Source organism: Rhineura floridana, chromosome 2 (assembly GCF_030035675.1).
Source record: "Rhineura floridana isolate rRhiFlo1 chromosome 2, rRhiFlo1.hap2, whole genome shotgun sequence".
NCBI classification, from domain to species: Eukaryota; Metazoa; Chordata; class Lepidosauria; order Squamata; family Rhineuridae; genus Rhineura; species Rhineura floridana.
Window position 1 is genome coordinate 81,224,230 of NC_084481.1, and position 18,233 is coordinate 81,242,462.

At 42.0% G+C, this 18,233-nt stretch overlaps 1 protein-coding gene across 3 annotated transcripts in view; it reads right to left on the reverse strand.

Annotated features, from left to right (window-relative positions):
• Nucleotides 1-264: 264 nt before the first annotated feature.
• The window catches only part of PDIA5 (protein disulfide isomerase family A member 5), a 271,149-nt gene continuing 253,180 nt past the window's right edge, over nt 265-18,233 (reverse strand). For all 3 annotated transcript variants that reach the window (XM_061609090.1, XM_061609087.1, XM_061609088.1), the window contains 2 exons: nt 7,393-7,527; nt 265-1,838 (listed from right to left, as the gene is read on the reverse strand). In XM_061609090.1, coding sequence (XP_061465074.1) covers nt 1,758-1,838; nt 7,393-7,527 — 216 coding nt within the window. In that variant the 3' untranslated portion in view covers nt 265-1,757. The remainder of the gene's footprint in view (nt 1,839-7,392; nt 7,528-18,233) is intronic.

Below are 18,233 nucleotides of genomic sequence, written 5' to 3' on the forward strand. Positions count from 1 at the left end.
GAGTCAGAGAACAAGCTTAAGAAACTCTCTTTTATTACTTGTAACTTGCCTTAACAAATAGGCAAGACAGCAGAATTACTACAGAGGGCAAGGAGGCTTTTGTTCTTTCCCACAGGGACCTTAGAAAGATGGAGGCAGAGGATGGACATGCTTGGCCTTTCCAGAGAGGCTAGTAGCAACGGTTTCTAGTCATGAGCACAACTTCAGGCAATCTGGTCTACAAACTGTTGAATAAAGAGAGCAATTAAGGGATATTTTCAGTCTTTTATTCTTTTTGATCAAATTGGAAATCACAAAAAATATAATAAATTCCGTGAAGACACAATGTCCAGATCACCCTCACCTCACAGAATCGGCACATAATGACAGACTTGTAAAAGCTAGTTCTAGTCATGTTGTATTTTCTTACACTGCTGACAGGGCTAAGCAAATATTTTTAAAAGCACAACCTGCTTCTATAGAATTCTAAAAAAATTATATTTTTCTGTATTTAACTCACACAGATAAGCCTTTGGAACGTAAACAAGTATTGTTGCATGATGTTTCTTCATATCAAAAATATCAGGGCCTCTGTCAAACACACAGCCAAACGGAATGCTTAGCAAATACGCAGTTCATACGGTCAGATCATAAATTAAGTAGAACCTTATACCTGCACTACACCACTCATATGCTTACAGGAGCATTTGACAACATGAGCACAAACACATACACTGAGAGTCATTCAGCGCCTGATATGTGCCGAATGCAGAGACATTTGTTTGGAATAACCCATACATTCTATAAAGATATTGTAAACAGTAAACAGTTCAGTTACGGTAGATTAAAAAAAAAAAGACACCACTACAGTCAATTAAGATCTGAAATGGCAAATGGTTCTTCATTATTTCCCTATTATCCCTGAGCACTTAAAAACTAGTCCCCAAATCTCTCTAGGAAAAATGTGTAACTTAGCAAGACTGCAAGAGCATGTACTAGTCACAACTAGTAATCCCACCAGTTTGGCACTGTTGAGCACAACTACAAGTGCATACGCACACTGTTTCCAGAAAAGTCCCCACTTACAAAATGCTTGTGTGATAATAGTGGTGGCCAATCTGCCATTCAGACTCCACACACTGCCTGTTCTTGCAAATGTCCCATCAGTCATGCAGAGTGGGATTGAGCAGTACAGACTGATGTCTGCTTGGTATGTGGATTGTTGGGACTGAAAGTGCACTTAATCACATCTGCTTCCTGAAATAAGTGCTGTGCACTCATATGCTATAACTGCAGTTGAAAAGGCTTTGAGCAGAATCCACTGAGACCTCAATGCTCTGTCAGTTTCCACTCATTTCAGTGGAACTTGCTCCTGATCGATCCTTTGCATCTTCCTTTAATCCCCCCCTCCAGTTTTTAAAAACCATTTCACATATAATTAAAAATGCAGAAATTACCTTGTCAGAGTAAATCACTATCAAACCTACAGATTACAAAAAGATTGCATAGGAGTATCAATGGTCATAGGTGCATCAAATGGAAAGAAAATGTTCTTTTCGTTTTCCATAACAGAATATGCCAATGATGATGTCATTTATTTTTCCTTTAAAAATCAAATGATCTCACTTTATTTCAAAATTGTACAAAATGGCAATGGCTGTTCATAAAAAAAAACCCACCGAAGTCTCTCTTTTTAAAAAGGTGTGAAATCCCAGGCATGGTAACAGTGGCCCTGAGACCATTCACAGTGCAGTGGAAATCATCTTGTGAGGCAGAAATTACAACTCATCTTTCCTCTTCCCAATCTTTTCATGGTCTCGTTCTCTGAGTGTTCGCATGAAAGTTGAGAATCCAGATTCCTAGAATGAGAAAGGTAGAGAAAAGGGTTGGTTGCATACTGAAGCTGGAATACAGGACTCCAAAATTTGCTCAGAAAAGCAAATCTGCATGGAACAGGATAGGTAGAAGTAAAATGAGCAGGAAATGTTGACTCTCGTATATAGATGGCAACTGACAATTTGGTCACAAACTGACCCCTCCCCTTAAGTGAAAACCACATTCTGAGGTGTCATGGTTGTTGTGGATGGAAGGGGTCAAACGGGAGGTAAGTGCCTTGTCACTCTTCCGAAATCTCAAGTGGACACAGCTGTGTGAAGGATATAGGGTGCACACTGCTGTTGTTGCCTTCCTCTTCCCTGGCTCACTCTTGCCACACAACTTCCCTAAATTCTAGTGTACTGTCATCCATCACTGGTCTCAGCTTCCAACTCACTATTCTAAAATGCCTCCTGCCTCTGCCATTAGAAATTGTATGATCTCCCTTCCTCCAAGTGGTAAACGCACATTACTATCCCCATTGCCCATACCTGGACCCATGCCCTTCATGCTATCAGTCCCCACATACACTCTGCCTCTGCTGGTCAGAACACAGCCATTTTTGAGGTTGAGGAACTACCATCAGGAAAAGCTTCCAGCTCAGTCATCCGAGGACAAAATGGTCTTGTGAAAGTTCCCCCATGTGGTAACAGTGAATGATGTAACCACATCCTGAAACAAGTCATTACTAGAAAGAAACATGGGATTTTCGGACTTGTTTTGCCACGCTTGTGAAAAAAGTTTAGACTTGCAGCAGCTTTTCCCCTCTGCAAGGGTGGGGGACCTATTAAGTTGGTCCGCCCCCCACAGACTAATAGATCCAGATGGTTTCTAAAGGGCTCTGGGGAGTTTTCTGGCTGATAGGGCTGGCACTCCTGTCGAAACCCTGGTTGAACTGTGGAATACAGAAATGACCTGGGCAGTTGACATGATTGCTCCCGAGTGCCCTCTCCTGTGTAGAGCTCGTACGGCTCCATGGTATACCCCAGAACTGAGAGCGATGAAACAATATAGGAGGAGTGAAGATGGAGACCAACTCCTGGTGGATGCAATCACACACTGGTAAGTGCCTATGGTAAGCTGTATTTAGGGGCAGTGAGGGAAGCAAAAAACAATACTTTGCTGCCACTATCAAATCATCACTCTACCGCCCAGCGGAGCTCTTCAGAATTGTCCGGGGGCTATTATATGCTGGCCCCAAGGACATGGTAGAACCATCTGAGGCCCGCTGTAATGAATTTGCTAGGCACTTTCAGGATAAAATCTTTGGCATCCGCCAGGACTTAGATTCCAGTGTTATAGCAGGTGAATGAAGTGAGGTATCCAGAGCACAGCCTTGTCCTGATTTCTTGGATGAGTTCAGCTGGTACAGCTTGAGGACGTTGACAAGGTGCTTGGACAGGTTTGTACAACCACTTCTGTACTGGATCCTTGCCCATCTTGGCTAATAAAAGCTAACAGGGATGGAACAGCTGGCTGGGCCAGGGAAGTGATTAATGCCTCTCTGTGAGAGGGAGTGGTCCCGGGCCGCCTGAAAGAGGCAGTAGTGAGATCACTCCTGAAGAGACCCGCCCTGGACCCAGAAAATCTTAATAACTGTAGGCCAGTGGCAAATGTTCCATTCCTGGGCAAGGTCCTTGAATGAGTGGTTGCAGGCCAGCTCCAGACACTCTTGGATGAAACCAATTATCTGGATCCATTTCAGTCGGGTTTCAGGCCTGGTTCTGGCACGGAAACAGCCTTGATCGCCCTGTATGATGACCACTGTTGGGAGAGAGACAGGGGGAGTGTGACTCTGTTGATTCTCCTTGATGTTTCAGCAGCTTTTGATACCATCGGCCATTCTATTCTTCTGGGACAACTGGCTGAGTTGGGAGTGGGAAGAACTGCATGGCAGTGGTTCCACTCCTTCTTGGTGGGTCGGCTCCAGAAGGTGGTGCTTGGAGAACACTGCTTGGCCCCATGGATTCTCCAGTATGGGGTTCCACAGTTGTCAGTTCTGCCCCCCATGCTGTTCAACATCTACATGAAACCATTGGGTGCAGTCATCTGGAGTTTCAGAGTACATTGCCATCAGTACGCTGATGACATGCAGCTCTATTTCTCTTTCTCTTCAGGTGAGGCTGTCAATGTGCTGAACCGGTGCCTGGCTGTGACAATGGACTGGATGAGGGCTAATAAACTGAGGCTCAATCCAGACAAGATAGAGATGCTGTTAGTAGCCAGATTGGTAACAGGGACCCAACAGTTCAAACATATAAAACCGATTCTGGCCCGCTTGCATTGGCTGCCTGTATGTTTCTGAGCTCGATTCAAGGTGCTGGTTTTAACCTATAAAGCCTTACACGGCTTGGGACCACAATACTTGATGGAATGCCTCTCCTGACACAAACCCACACATACACTACGCTCAAAGGTCCTCCTCTGGGTGCCTACTCTGAGGGAAGCTCAGAGGCTGGCAACAAGGGAGAGGGCCTTCTCAGTGGTGGCCCCCAAATTATGATGTGCTTGACAAGATGCACCTGGCGCCAACACGGTTATCTTTTCAGTGCCAGGTCAAGACGTTCCTCTTCTCCCAGGCATTTTAACAGCATTTGAATAGCATATGTTTTAACTTGCCTATTGTTTTTTATGGATTTTAATTTGGTATGTTTTAAATTTGTATACTTGTTTTTAATGTTCTTAATTGTTGTAAACCACCCAGAAAGCTTCAGCTACGAGGCGGTATATAAATGCAATAAATAAATAAATAAAATTTTGCAGCAAATAACTGTGCACTTAATCCACAGCATATTATCTCTTTTTAAGTGATCAAAATCATGAGGTCATGCTCCCCAAACAGTGGGAGTTTGAGCGAAACTACCACGGAAGTCTGCAAGCTTTTCTATTAATTTCCAAGGGCTTTAGATTAGACCTGACAACTCATCCATTTGGACACATGATGTAGTGGGAATGGAGCCACTGTTGTTTTGTCTGCTGCATCTGTCAATTTTAATTTCGAATGTTATGCATCACTAGTTGTGAAATTTGAGATTCTAGTAAACATCCCAAACAACTAGCTTTTGATTAGCAATGTACCTATTATAAGTGTTATCCAACATGTATTATCTAGCCCAGTGAAGCCATATGTGATGTTTCTTCCTCCACTTTAACAAAATGTGCAACACCCAAATAAGAAGGATATACCTACAGTTAAATGAGTTTTTTTTAAGTGCTCCACTTCAGGACATGTTTAGCAGGCCCTGGTTCTCATTACAGCAATATTACATTGATCTGTTGCCTGCCTTTCTGCAGTTGCACTGTTCATTGCAGTGTAGAGAGACAGCCCGGGAACCAAAGAGGCTTGGCAGCATGGAACTTGAGTGTAGTTCTGTACACTGTATGGATTTCTTGAAAGCAGTCATCATAATATTGCATTTTTTTGAAACTGAGGGGGCTTTCAAAAGCATATTGCTGTATGGTATGGAAGCCTGTGGTTCAAAGACAGATGAGCATATCCCATGGTGACTATTCAAGGAAGGAAGGAACCCATCAGCAAAACGGGGAGGGAAGCAATTTTTTGGTGATCCTTTGTTCTTCCTACATGCCCCCTAAATTTATACTGAGTGGTTGGAGGACCTCCAATAAACTAAATGTTCTACTGGGTGTGCCAAAACCCATGGGTGTGCTGAAACAACATGCCTCTTTAGAGTCCCATCAGGTAGATGAGTGCAAGTGGCCACCAATGAGACTTCCTTTCACTGCATTTGAGAAGCCCCACCAGCTTTAAAAAAAAAGACAGATAGTAAAAGATTGTATCCTTATTTGCAATGCAATACATACAGCCTTATGATGTTTGAGTACAGTGACAGTAAAATAGTAATTCGCTGCTACACCAAAGGTGCACTCCCAGAGGTATTATCAACAGGGATGACGCTATTTAATATGAGCTAAAATGCTGGCCTAGGAGGAAAGAGATAGATGGGAGGGCAAGTTGCACATCACAAATGGAAATATTTTTTAACTGACTTAACAAAATCTCCAGTTTCCCAGTGAGCACTTGGCAGTTAGATTCTCCTTTCAGCACATACATTCCAGCTGAATAGAGGGAGACATCCCTCTGCTAGGAATTTGGAGGAAGACAATGGAGAGGCACTGTGTGCTAATTAAGATGTTAAGAAATAAAAAGGGACAGTTATACACTAGGACAATCAGCCAGATTTTTTTCCAAAGTATTATTTTGAAAGAGCATGTGTACGCTTATTTTCCTTCCTTAGCCAAACAAACAAGATCTGTCATCTTCATAAATCCTTTTATTGTTGCTTTAAGCCAAAGGAATGTTGTGGCTTAAACACAACTCACTGTTATTTACATTTACACTGATAAAACTTCATTCTAAAAACAAAGCAGAACACTTCATCCATGACAAAGTTTACAGATGGTTTATTTCATCATGGATAAAATTGTTCAGACATTATCACTGCAGAATTCCCACATGAACAATCTGTAATCAGGCTGAACAAAGACCCTCAGGATCTTACCATTAAGTTCTCTCATTCTACATATCTGTGGATTTTGTATACCAGCAGCAACAATATTCCAATCAAATATTTCTCAACAACATTTGCTGACTATATTAAAATGTAAATGTACTGCCTTCAAGTCGATTCCAAGTTATGGCGACCCTATGAATAGGGTTTTCATGAGGCTGAGAGGCAGTGACTGGCCCAAGGTCACCCAGTGAGCTTCATGGCTATGTGGGGATTCAAACCCTGGTCTCCCAGGTCATAGTCCAACACCTTAACCGCTACACCACACTGGCTCTCTTGGACTACATTAAGACACCAAACAATCTTTCCCATTAGATCTTCATTCTCTCCAGGCAACTGTTAACTACCAAACAATTGCCAGCCTACTGACTTTTAAATTGAGTATTATCAAGTAGCTGGTGAACTTTTGTCTCCTCCACTTCAAGATCAAAGCAAACTTCTTAAGATCAAAATGTGAGAAGTAAGGAGATCTCATGGTCACAAGCCAAGGATGCATGCATACTGCCCAGAAAATGAGAGGTTTTTCTGGCTAAAATTCCAAAGGAGGCCACAAACAAAACCAACAAATGATCTATTATCTTTGCCTGTGTGTAGTGACTTTCCAAATATGTAGGGCAACTGAAGGCCTAGATTCCAAATGGGTATGGGGAGCCCATTGGAACAGCTTCTGTGCTACATTGGCTAGGACTGGATGTAGAATTGGCAGATGGTCAATCTTCACATTTTCATTAGTGCTAGAATTTTATAAATTATAAGACTCAAAATAAAAGCCTCCAAAATTTCTACAGACTGAGTTAATCCCAGCTGACAAATGCATGCGTATGTGTGGAATGAGATGATACAGTCATGTGGAGTGTGGAATGAAGCATTAAAGGCCGGTGCAAAATGCCAGGCTTTGTATGCATGTATGTTGTTGTTGTTGATTGTATTATTTGCTGATAAAACTACTTTAAAGAGATACTTTTTGTCTAGCACCAAGAGCTCTTTTAGAACGGCGTCATGTACTTACCCCTCTGTCTCCATTATACTTTTCTATAAATTTTCCATAGTTGTAGTAGTTAAAGGTCGGATAACCATCTACGCCTTCCTGCTTACATAGGTCATGGTTCTGCTCTTTGGCACAGTCCACTGCAGCATAGGCAATCTAACACAGGGAGGAAAAGATGATCAGCCACCACAAAGTACGGTTCATTTCTATGGAGCTCAAGGTGTTTTAAAATGGAACAGCTACAATATCACGTCATGAAGGCGTAGAAAATATTTCCAAACTCAGAATTCTGAGTTCTAGTTTTGTACAAGGCTGAGTTAAATTCCTGAGCCCAAGAACTCTGGGCAGATCCAGTCCCCTACTCCTTGTGCACAAGTGGAAAATCTTTCCACTTATGAACAGAGAAGGGATAAAATTTACATTCAGTGGTAACGTCTCATACCACAGAGGGCGGCTAACCAGGAAAGCTCTTGAGGGGCTGCCATGAGAAGCTTTTGGGGGGCTGTCACTAAAAGGGGAAACTTAAAAGCCACAACATACGAGTATCCATATGCACTAGTTTGGATCCCAGCACAAATTTCTAGACATTTGGATGACTTAAATACTTGGGATTTTATTAGTTCTGTATGTATATTAATGTACTCCTATATTAAGCTTAAAATTACATTGCACAGAGATGAGTGACTGCTAGCTTCAAAACCCAACATAAGGCAGGACATGTGTGAAGCCACCCATTTCATTAGCCATGACCCAAATAGCAAGATACCCCCACCCACAAGAATGTGCTCTAGCACACACATGGTTGTGAAGCTATTTGCTTTGTTTTTATTTATTGTTTTCTTAAAATGTGCATTGTCTTCATTGTTTTGTTGTTTGCCACTCTGGGCTCCTTTGGGAAGAAGGGTGGGATCAAATTCTAAATAACACTGGTTATAATTATAGCTTTGCTTCTGCTTGTACATTTTGCCGAATGGTTGCACAGAATAGAACAGAGTTTCACATTATACATATGTCTACACCATTACCTGCCCAGGCTACAAACATATTATTGTGTGCCATCCCAACCTCAGAGCGGTGTGAGACTTCCAGGAGTTCCTGCGCTTACCCAGGGTTTCTGTGGAAGGGTCAGCAGACACTATATATAAGATATATGGTTTTTATTTACATATATTTGCACCCTGAGCTTAAGATGGAGGGGTTCATTGCATTAGCAGTCCAATAGATCTTGCTTTTCCATCAGGCTTGTAGGGAGGCCCCCCAAAGCCATGGTGCAGGGAGCAAGCCTCTCTGTGTCTCCCTAGTTCCTGCTTCTCCAGACTCTGACTAAAAACACACAAGCTTCTCCTTGGCTCTAGGATGGGGGGGGGGGGCTCCAGCCAGGTGATGGGGGGAGGAGGGCCTCTCTTCTGAAAGAATTCTAAATGGCCCACATTGCCTCTCTGGCAGATTCTTACACTTGTTAATAGGGGCACATGACAGACCACTCTATTAGATTATTAGCCACTCTATTAGATTAACAAAGGAAACTAGTCTTCCTTTGCAGGGTGTATCTCTTACAGGCACACAATTATAAACTAGAAAGGGTCTCAGAGACATCATCCAAGCCAACCCCCCCCAATTCTATAACAATATTATCAAGTTAAAAAGTAAGAGTCCACTAGCACCTTAAAAGACAGATTTATCACACCATGAATTTGTGTACGGAAGGGCCTACTACATTAGAAATCATTACTAGTTGTTAACGGACAGTACATCTGGAGGCTATTCTATCAAAAATATATACTTTATATAAGGGTGTCCAAACAGCCTGGGAATTAGTGTAAGAGAACTGGAAAAGTCACTGGCTTGGTTTGTACAACACGGTAAACCAAACAGGTATTTAGAGCCTTAATCATTCAGAGCTTTTAATATCATTTATGAAACCTTGAATTCAGTTTGGAAATGGATTGGCAGCCAGTACAAATCTTTAAGAACTGGAGTAAGACAGTTCCAGCTGGAGACTCCACTCAAGAGACAGACCATCATATTTTGCACTAGCTGCAGTTTCCGAGTTGTTTTTAAGGGTAGCCCTATGTAGCGCACATGGCAGTAACCCAAATGAAACTTTATCAGAGCATGGATCGTTGTGGCTAAACTATCTGTGTAGCTCCTCATACCTCATTTACTTATTACATTTTAACCCCATCTTGTCTCCAATGAGTTCAAGGTGGCATATATGGGTTATTCCCATCTCTCCTTTAACATTAGGCTGAGAGATGGGGCTGGGATGCAACAGGTCCTCTTGCACTCAAGGAAGGGCTTTTGATCAAGCTGAAGTATCTGCTAATGAAAGAGGGAAGCGAATTTTTGCTCATTCCACCTGTAGCCCTCCATGCCATCTCCCACCCTCTTCTGGAAGATTCTCCAACAATCTGGAGCCAATTTTCAAAGGACACTTTAGATTATAGGTAGCAGAAAAAAATCAGCAAAAATTGCCTGCCGTCCTCTTCCATTGGTGGATGTCTCTGCTAAATCAAAAGCCCTTCTGCGAGTGTAAGAGCACCACATAGATTCCACCCAGCAACATGCTGCCCAAAGAGATTTGTGGATGAGTGGAGATGGAATTCCAGGTCTCCCCAGTTCAAATCCACCACTCAATCCTTATTACCCCCACATTATCAGTGCAGTAGTCAGAGTCCAAATGACAAGGTTAGGATGGGAAAACCTCAACATTGAGCTAACATACAAAAATAACATGCCTGATTTAGGAGCATGGATTCAACTTCTAGTGGCTGAATATAGGATGGGTGGGATCCAAATTGTTCAGGACCAAAGGAAAAGTCCTAATACCCAGGTATTATATGCACAGCTATATGATTAGGTTCCAGCATGCTAGTGTGGGGCAGTGGCAAAGAATGTGATTAAATCCCATCTGAGCCATATATTTACATGGCCTTAGAGAAGTCGCAATTCTGTCAGGTCAGCCTGACTTCTGAAGTAGGGGCATAATACTGGCCTATCTTCCAGGATTACTGAGATTACATTAAGCTCCTCTGAACACATTTTAAAAATTTATATACTTGAAATTTGCAATTTAAATATACTATATAAATGTGAAGCATTATTATATGCTTTCTCAACAGACCTCATTATAACCACCACTTTATGACTCAGGAAAGGCCTGAAAGGTGTTAATGCCTAGAAATTATCCTGCAATGCTCCGCTCTATTCCTGGGACTCTCTTGATGATCCTTCCGCCTTTATGGACAATTCATGTGTCTCACTACTGCAACAGCACTTTCTAACACTATATATTGCTATTAATACATATTTGTCTCACTACATCTGCCAGGCTCATTCTTGTAGAAAACTCATTTGTTCTGTTTTAATCCTGTTTAAATACTAGAGACAGGTGCCTTCTATTTTAATTTTATTGTGACTGATGGCTAGAATGTATTGAATGGAAATTTAATGCAGTTTAAAATTTAAGATTCCATTAAACTGCTTCTGTTAAACTATCTGCTCATAATACTTCCCCCTGCCTTCTGGGCTGTCATTGAGCCACACTCCCATAATTAAATGTCATTTAATATTCTATTGTGACCTCTGACTTCCTGGTGACATGCAGCAAATGTTACACCTACACCGGCATTCTTACCAGTTATTATCAGATCCGGACAAGTAATTTTTTCCCTATTCTGTTTGTCTCCTCTGTGTTCCCTCTAATTATTTCTCTTGCTTGAATTGTTGCTGCCTTCCCAAAAACATCTGCTTTGGTATACACACTTCTTTCATTTTAGAGCCATCAACAGCTGGGCAGTGAGCATGTGTTGCTAACTTCTCATGCAAACTCATCTGGCGGGTCATGCAAGTTGGCTAGTGTCTTTTGCTGATAGCAACAAATCCAGTTCACCTCTGTTAAGTTTTAGATACTCAGCTGGCATGTGACAATTAAAGGTTGTCACTTAGTGTTGTCATTTCTTCTCAAAGTGTGCACTTTCAATGGGGTTGTCCCAACACAGGAGGCTGGCCCTTTGGAACCTGCAAATGTTTAGCTGACAAAAGCACCTTCTTCATAGATAAGGAAGCTGTGCAGTCCCTGAACCAAAAAAAGCAGAAGATATTCTCTAAAATTACTGAGGAAAAGCTTAGTTAGCCAATTTATATACCCTCTGGAAGTCCTTCCTCACCCCACCTCTAAATTTTTCCACTGGCATTATCTCCTTAGTCTCTCCATAACCAGTTTATTCAAAATGAGTTGCACTGTTTTAGTCGAGTCCATACTTGCTATTACTTGCCCTCCTGTGTTTGGACTCCATCTCCCATCAGGTTCAGTCAGCATGGCCAATGGTCAGGAATGATGGAAGTTGTAGTCCAACAACAGTAAGAAGGACAGTGCTGGCTACCCTTGTCCTACACCTTCCTCCCTAAGATAACTTATTAACCTTTCACCTCAGTCACTCTCTAGCCACCCCATGTGGCTCTACCACTTCAGATTACAAATGGGGGCTCACACAACTGAATATTCCGCTATACTTCCCCCCCTACTCAAATTGCTATCAGGAGACTAAATCAGAATGTTAGTTTTCTATATTAAGTTATTTTCTTTAGTATGGATGAGCATTCAGTCCTGTGACTTCTTCTATGGTGTGAAATAGTACAACCCGGACACTTCAGACTTTGAGTGAACTTCTCTTTCACAAGCATTCTGCTGCTGCCACTCCTCTAGAGGAAGTAGTCTAGAGAAGAGAAACACAAAAAAAGGTGCATGAAGAACTAGACTTGGGAATACCCATGGAGCACTTTTTCCTAGGCTTATGACTAAATGGCTTAATTGCTGTTAGAAGGACAGAAACTCAATCAATGTGAACTACACTTAGAATGCCACCCCTTGATTAACCAGTTATGTTCTACTACCAGTAAGTAGCAGAAACACTACTGAAGTCCTAGAAAGGTCTGCATGCCCAAGATTCCTTGAAGCCTAAGATGAAGGTGCTTTCTGAGCTATTCATGCGAATTACCTGAACTCTGAAGGACTAGCTTTGCAAAGTTGGCCTTTGACAGCCAGGGACTATGAAGGCATTCCATTCTCTGGTTTTGACTTTGTGGCCAGCCTGGTAAAGACTCTCGTGAACTGTTCATGGCTGCCTGTCAAAAGCTTCATGCAGCTAGCAATGATCTCTCATGGCAGTGCAAATATAGTCTTTACCACCAGAAACTGTGAAGACATACATCCTTCTATGATCCCCGGCTATTGTCTGCAGCCACCAACAGCAGGGATTCTGGAGGCTTGCAAGGCCCCACAGTACCTGTTGTTTGGGTGTCAGTGGGTGGCAGCAGTGAGAGATGCAAATTTGGTTTAGCATGGAAATCAGCCGCACCATTCTTTGATTTTGGGTGGAAATTTCTTAGCTTGTTTCTATGGGTGGTATTCAGTTAAAGTGTCCTGTCAGCACAAGGGTTATCGCTAGTACAATTGGACTTCCCTCTCTCTCCTCGCTCCCGGCATGCTCCACACTCTTCACAAATGTGATCTGGGGTCTTGGGGGAATTCCAGAACAGATTGGATGGGGCAGGCAGAGGAGAGGGGGGAATAATAGAAAAGCTGGAAGGGGCCTATAAGCCCATTAAGTCCAACTACCTGCTCAATGCAGGAATCCAAATTAAAGCATACCCGACAGGTCCAGCTGCATCTTGAATGTCTCCAGTGTTACCTCCCTAGGTAATTGGTTCCATTGCCGTACTGCTCTAACAGTTTGGAACTGATGTTCAGTTGAAATCTGGCTTCCTGCAACTTGAGCACATTCCCTAGCGATAATCCTTGGGTTAATGGAACTCTTGACTTAGCACTATGTTGGATACAACCCTGAGCTTATAAGATGCGAACCACAAGGTGACTCACCCCCTCTACTTATTGACAGAGCAACATCTAGGCAGCAGGGCCAAATAATCCCACCAGCAGCATTGCCTAAACCACCAAATATAATTGGAGAGTTCCATTAAGGCTAATACTAGCTCATGCCATGTCCCAAGACTTAAAGCAAAATTATTGAGGAAAAAAAGAAAGATAAGCTATTATCACTCAAACTCAGTTTACAGAAGCAAGTGCCCAAGAGCTCAAAGGCAACCAGCAATTACCATCATTTTAAATAGCTGCCATTCCCTTTAAAAAAAAAAGCTACCAGAGGGAGGGCAGCTGATTATCTAATTAACACTGTGGTTTTAAACTGGAGGAACAAGATCCCCAGCTGGTGTATAGATAACTCCTGCTTGGCCTCTTGCTGATTTGAGCAAAGTATAAGTCCATGTTTTTTATCCTTGGGATCAAGAAATCCTTTTATAACGTTCACAATTACTGCAGTACATTCACATCATTAGACCACTTTTCAGAAAAGCTATTCTGGGTCAAAAGCCTGTTTGTAAGTGTGTGCTTCAAACTGATTGAAGTTGGCCCCGGAACTCTATTTTGCTTCAACGAAAACAACAATTCAATTTTAATCTATTATTATTGCACATAGCACCTTGGGGTGGATCCAGACAACAACATCAAAAACCCAAGGGCTGCTTAGCAACTTTCCACATGGAGAGGCAGTAACCTATAGCCTTCAACTATGTTGTCAACAGAGCTTTGCTATGCTCCCACAACAGGGAATCAGTGACACTGGGCTTCATGAAGCCAGATGTGACATGTAATTGCATTTCATCATGCAGCTAGAGGCAGCACATGGTAAGTTTTAAGTGGCCACTGCTGGTTTCACTGTCGCCTGAATCCACCCTTGGCCATCCACAGGCAATTGGTAACATAGATGTGTGAGCAACCGAAAGTACCAAAGTCAAAAGATACAAGTTACAATTTATTGCACAAATATTAAAATCTTAAACCCTTAAGTGAGGTTTTCATTTTTTTAAAAAAAAGACTCCCAATGCATTTATTTTTTATTTTAATTTAACAAAAGGTATATACCATTTGAGTGTAAAGACCTCTAAGCGGTTCAGAGCTACTACATCATTTCCTGAAAATAGTTATTTGCTTCTTAATGTTACAAGTTATTTCTTAGGTTTCTTTCTCCTTTTTAATTGGAGCAAAGTTTTTAGACTATTTATTTAGTTCAGTTTCTACACTACTCCGTCCCAAGATCTTTGGGTGAGCAAAAGAAATTAAAAAAAAAGGAGAACTGTGTCAACAAAGTGCCCAATTACATATTACCAGATACCTGTTCTAACCAGGCTGTTGAATTAAGCTCTTCTGGAAAACATTTAGTCTTGGAGTTTCACAGAAGTCTATGGAAAGAGATTTCTCTGTGTTGCTCTTCAAACTCAGTGCATGAATGATACAGTCAAGAAGGGGCTCTTGGTTAATTCTGATTGATGCAATGGTAAAAGGAGAGAAAGATGTCTAACAAAAGCTTGTGCACAGTAAGAGGAACTGAGAGAACAGCTCTGATGGGGTCCAGTAACAGTCTTCATAAAAATGTAGGAAGGAAGCCAGGCTGTAAATCACATGGTCTTTGATGTCTGTATACTAATGCCCAGAGCATGGGAAACAAACAGGACGAACTTGAACTCTTAATACAGGAGAGTAAGTACAACTTGAAAGGTATAACTGAAACTTGGTAGGATGATTCCCATGACTGGAATACAGCAATTGAAGGATATAACTTGTTCAAAAAGAACAGAAGGAACAGAAAGGGAGGTAGAGTCACCCTATATGTTAAAAATATATATCTGCACAGAATTACAGGAGGACAGGCTTGATAGCTCCACTGAGAGTATCTGGATTAAAATTAATGGGGCAAGGAATAAAAGGAACATGGTGGTTGGAGTCTGCTACCAACTGCCCAGTCAAGGAGAAGACGAGGATGAAACTTTTGCAAAGCAAATTGTTTTCAGGAGGCATGATGCAGTAGTAATGGGGGACTTCAATTACCCTGATATCTGTTGGGAGACAAATTCTGCCAAACATGGCTCCACCAAGAAATTCCTGATTTGTGTCGGAGATAACTCTCCTACAGGAAGTGGAGGAAGCAACCAGAGGATCAGCTATCCTTGACTTGATTCTAATAAACAGAGATGACTTGGTGGATGAAGTGGCAGTTACAGGAACTCTGGGGGAAAGTGACCGTGCTATATTTGAGATCTTGATTTTAAAGGAAGCAAAAGCTGAGAGTACCCATACCCTGGACTTCAGGAAAGCTGATTTTAATAAACTGGTAATAAATTGTAAGAAAGGTTCCATGTCAAGCAACCCTAATGAAAAGGAGTCCAAGATGGGAGGGAGTTTCCAAAAAAGGAAATTCTAAAGGCATACTGGCAAACAATTCCATCAAGGAAAAAAGGGGAAAGACAGCAGAAGAAGCCAATGTGGTTTCACAAAAAGCTTAGAGATGACCTGAAAACAAACAGGACACATACAGGAAGTGGAAGGAAGACCAGACCACAAAGGAAGAGTACAGACAGGCAGCACAGAATTGCAGGGATAGCGTCAGGAAGGCTAAAGCTGAGAATGGGTTGACGTTATCGAGAGATTCCAAAAAACAAAACAAAAAAGCTTTCTTCGGGTACATCCATAGTAAAAGACAAAGAAAAGTAATGGTGGTACAGCTACTTAATGAGGATGGCAAAATGATAACAGATGACAAAGAAAAGGCAGAAGTGCTCAATTCCTACTTTGGCTTAATCTTCTCCCAAAAAAGGGTCTATGACTCTTCTGGCAAATGTGAAGTACAAGTTGATGGGGCAGGATTGGAGCTTGAGATTGATAGACACATGGTCAAGGAATATCTAATCACTTTGAATGAGTTCAAATCGGCAGGACACGATAAACTGCATCCTAGAGGATGCATCCTAGAGGAAGGAACTGGCTGAAGAACTCTCAGAACCGCTATTATCTTTGCAAAATCATGGAGGACTGGTGAAGTGACAGATGACTGGAGGAGGGCTAATGTTGTCATCTTCAGAAAGGGCAAAAGGGAGGAACCTGAGAACTACAGACCAGTCAGCATTACATCAAATCCTGGGAAAAGTCTGGAGCAGATTATAAAGTGGTCAGTCTGTAAGCACCTTGAAAACAATGCAGTGATTACTAGAAGCCAACATTGATTTATTATGAACAAATCCTGCCAGATTAATCTTAATCTCATTTCTTGACTGGGTAACCTCCCTGGTAGACTATGGAAATGCTGTGAACATAATATATCTTGACTTCAGCAAAGCTTTTGATAACGTGCCCCATGGTATATTGATTAGCAAGCTAACTAAATGTGGCTTGGATGGAACAATTATCAGGTGGATCTATGGATGGCTACAGAATTGTACTCAAAGAGTGCTTACCAAGGTTTCCTTCTCAAAGTGGGGGGAGGTAACGAGCGGGGTACCGGAGGGCTCAGTCCTCGGCCTAATGCCCTTCAGCATTTTTATTAATGACATGGATGAGGAGGTGCAGGGAATGCTTATCACATTTGCAGATGATACAAAATTGGGAGGGATAGCTATAAATTTCAAAGGAATCTTGATAGGCTGGAGCATTGGGCTGAAAACAACAGAATGAAATTCAACAGGGATAAATGCAAAGTTCTACACTTAGGAAAAAGAAACCAAATGCACAGTTATAAGATAGGGGATACTTGGCTCAGCAATACAACATGTGAGAAGGATCTTGGAATTGTTGTTGATCACAAGCTGAATATGAGCCAACAATGTAATGTGGCTGCAAAAAAGGCAAACGCTATTTTAGGCTGCATTAACAGAAGTATAGTTTCCAAATCACATGAAGTATTAGTTCCCCTCTATTCAGCACTGGTTAGGCCTCATCTTGAATACTGGTCTCCGCACTTCAAGAAGGATGCAGACAACCTGGAATGGGTTCAGAGGAGGGCAGCAAGGATGATCAGGGGACTGGAAACAAAGCCCTATGAGGAGAGACTGAAAGAACAGGGCATGTTTAGCCTGGAGAAGAGAAGACTGAGGAGAGATATGATAGCACTCTTCAAGTACATGAAATGTTGTCACATAGAGGAAGGCCGGGATTTCTTCTCAATCGTCCCAGAGTGCAGGACATAGAATAATGGGCTCAAGTTGCAGGAGGCCAGATTTTGACTGAACATCAAGAAAAAACCTCCTAACTGTTAGAGCAGTACAACAATGGAGCCAGTTACGTAGGGAGGTGGCAGGCTGTCCAATACTGGAGATATTCTCGAGGCAGCTGGACATCCACCTCTCGGATATGCTTTATTTTGGATTCCTGCAATGGACGCAATGGTCTTATAGGCCCCTTCCAACTCTACGATTCTATGACTACAGACCAGTCAGCCAAACATCAATCGCTGGAAAAACTCTGGAGCAGATGATAAAGCAGTCAATCTGTAAGCCCCTTGAAAGCAATGCAGTGATTACTAGGAGCCAACATGGATTTATAAAGAACAAATCCTGCCAAACTAATCTTACCTCATTTTTTGACTGGGTAACCTCCCTTGTAGACTGTGGGAATGCTGTGGAGATAATACCTCAACTTCAGCAAAGCTTTTGACAAAGTTTCCCATGATATTCTAATTAGCAAGCTAGCTAAATGTGGGCTGGATGGAACAACTATCAGGTCGATCCACAGCTGGCTCCAGAATCGTACTCAAAGAGTGCTTATCAATGGTTCCTTCTCAAACTGGGCAGAAGTAACGAGTGGAGTACCACAGGGCTCGGTCCTGGGCCCAGTGCTCTTCAACATTTTTATTAACGACTCGGATGAGGTACACAGTATGATTATGAAATTTGCAGATGATACAAAATTGGGGGGCACAGCTAATACCGTGGAAGACAAAAACAATATTCAAAGGGACCTTGATAGGTTGGAGCATTGGGCTGAAAACAACAGAATGAAATTCAACAGGGAT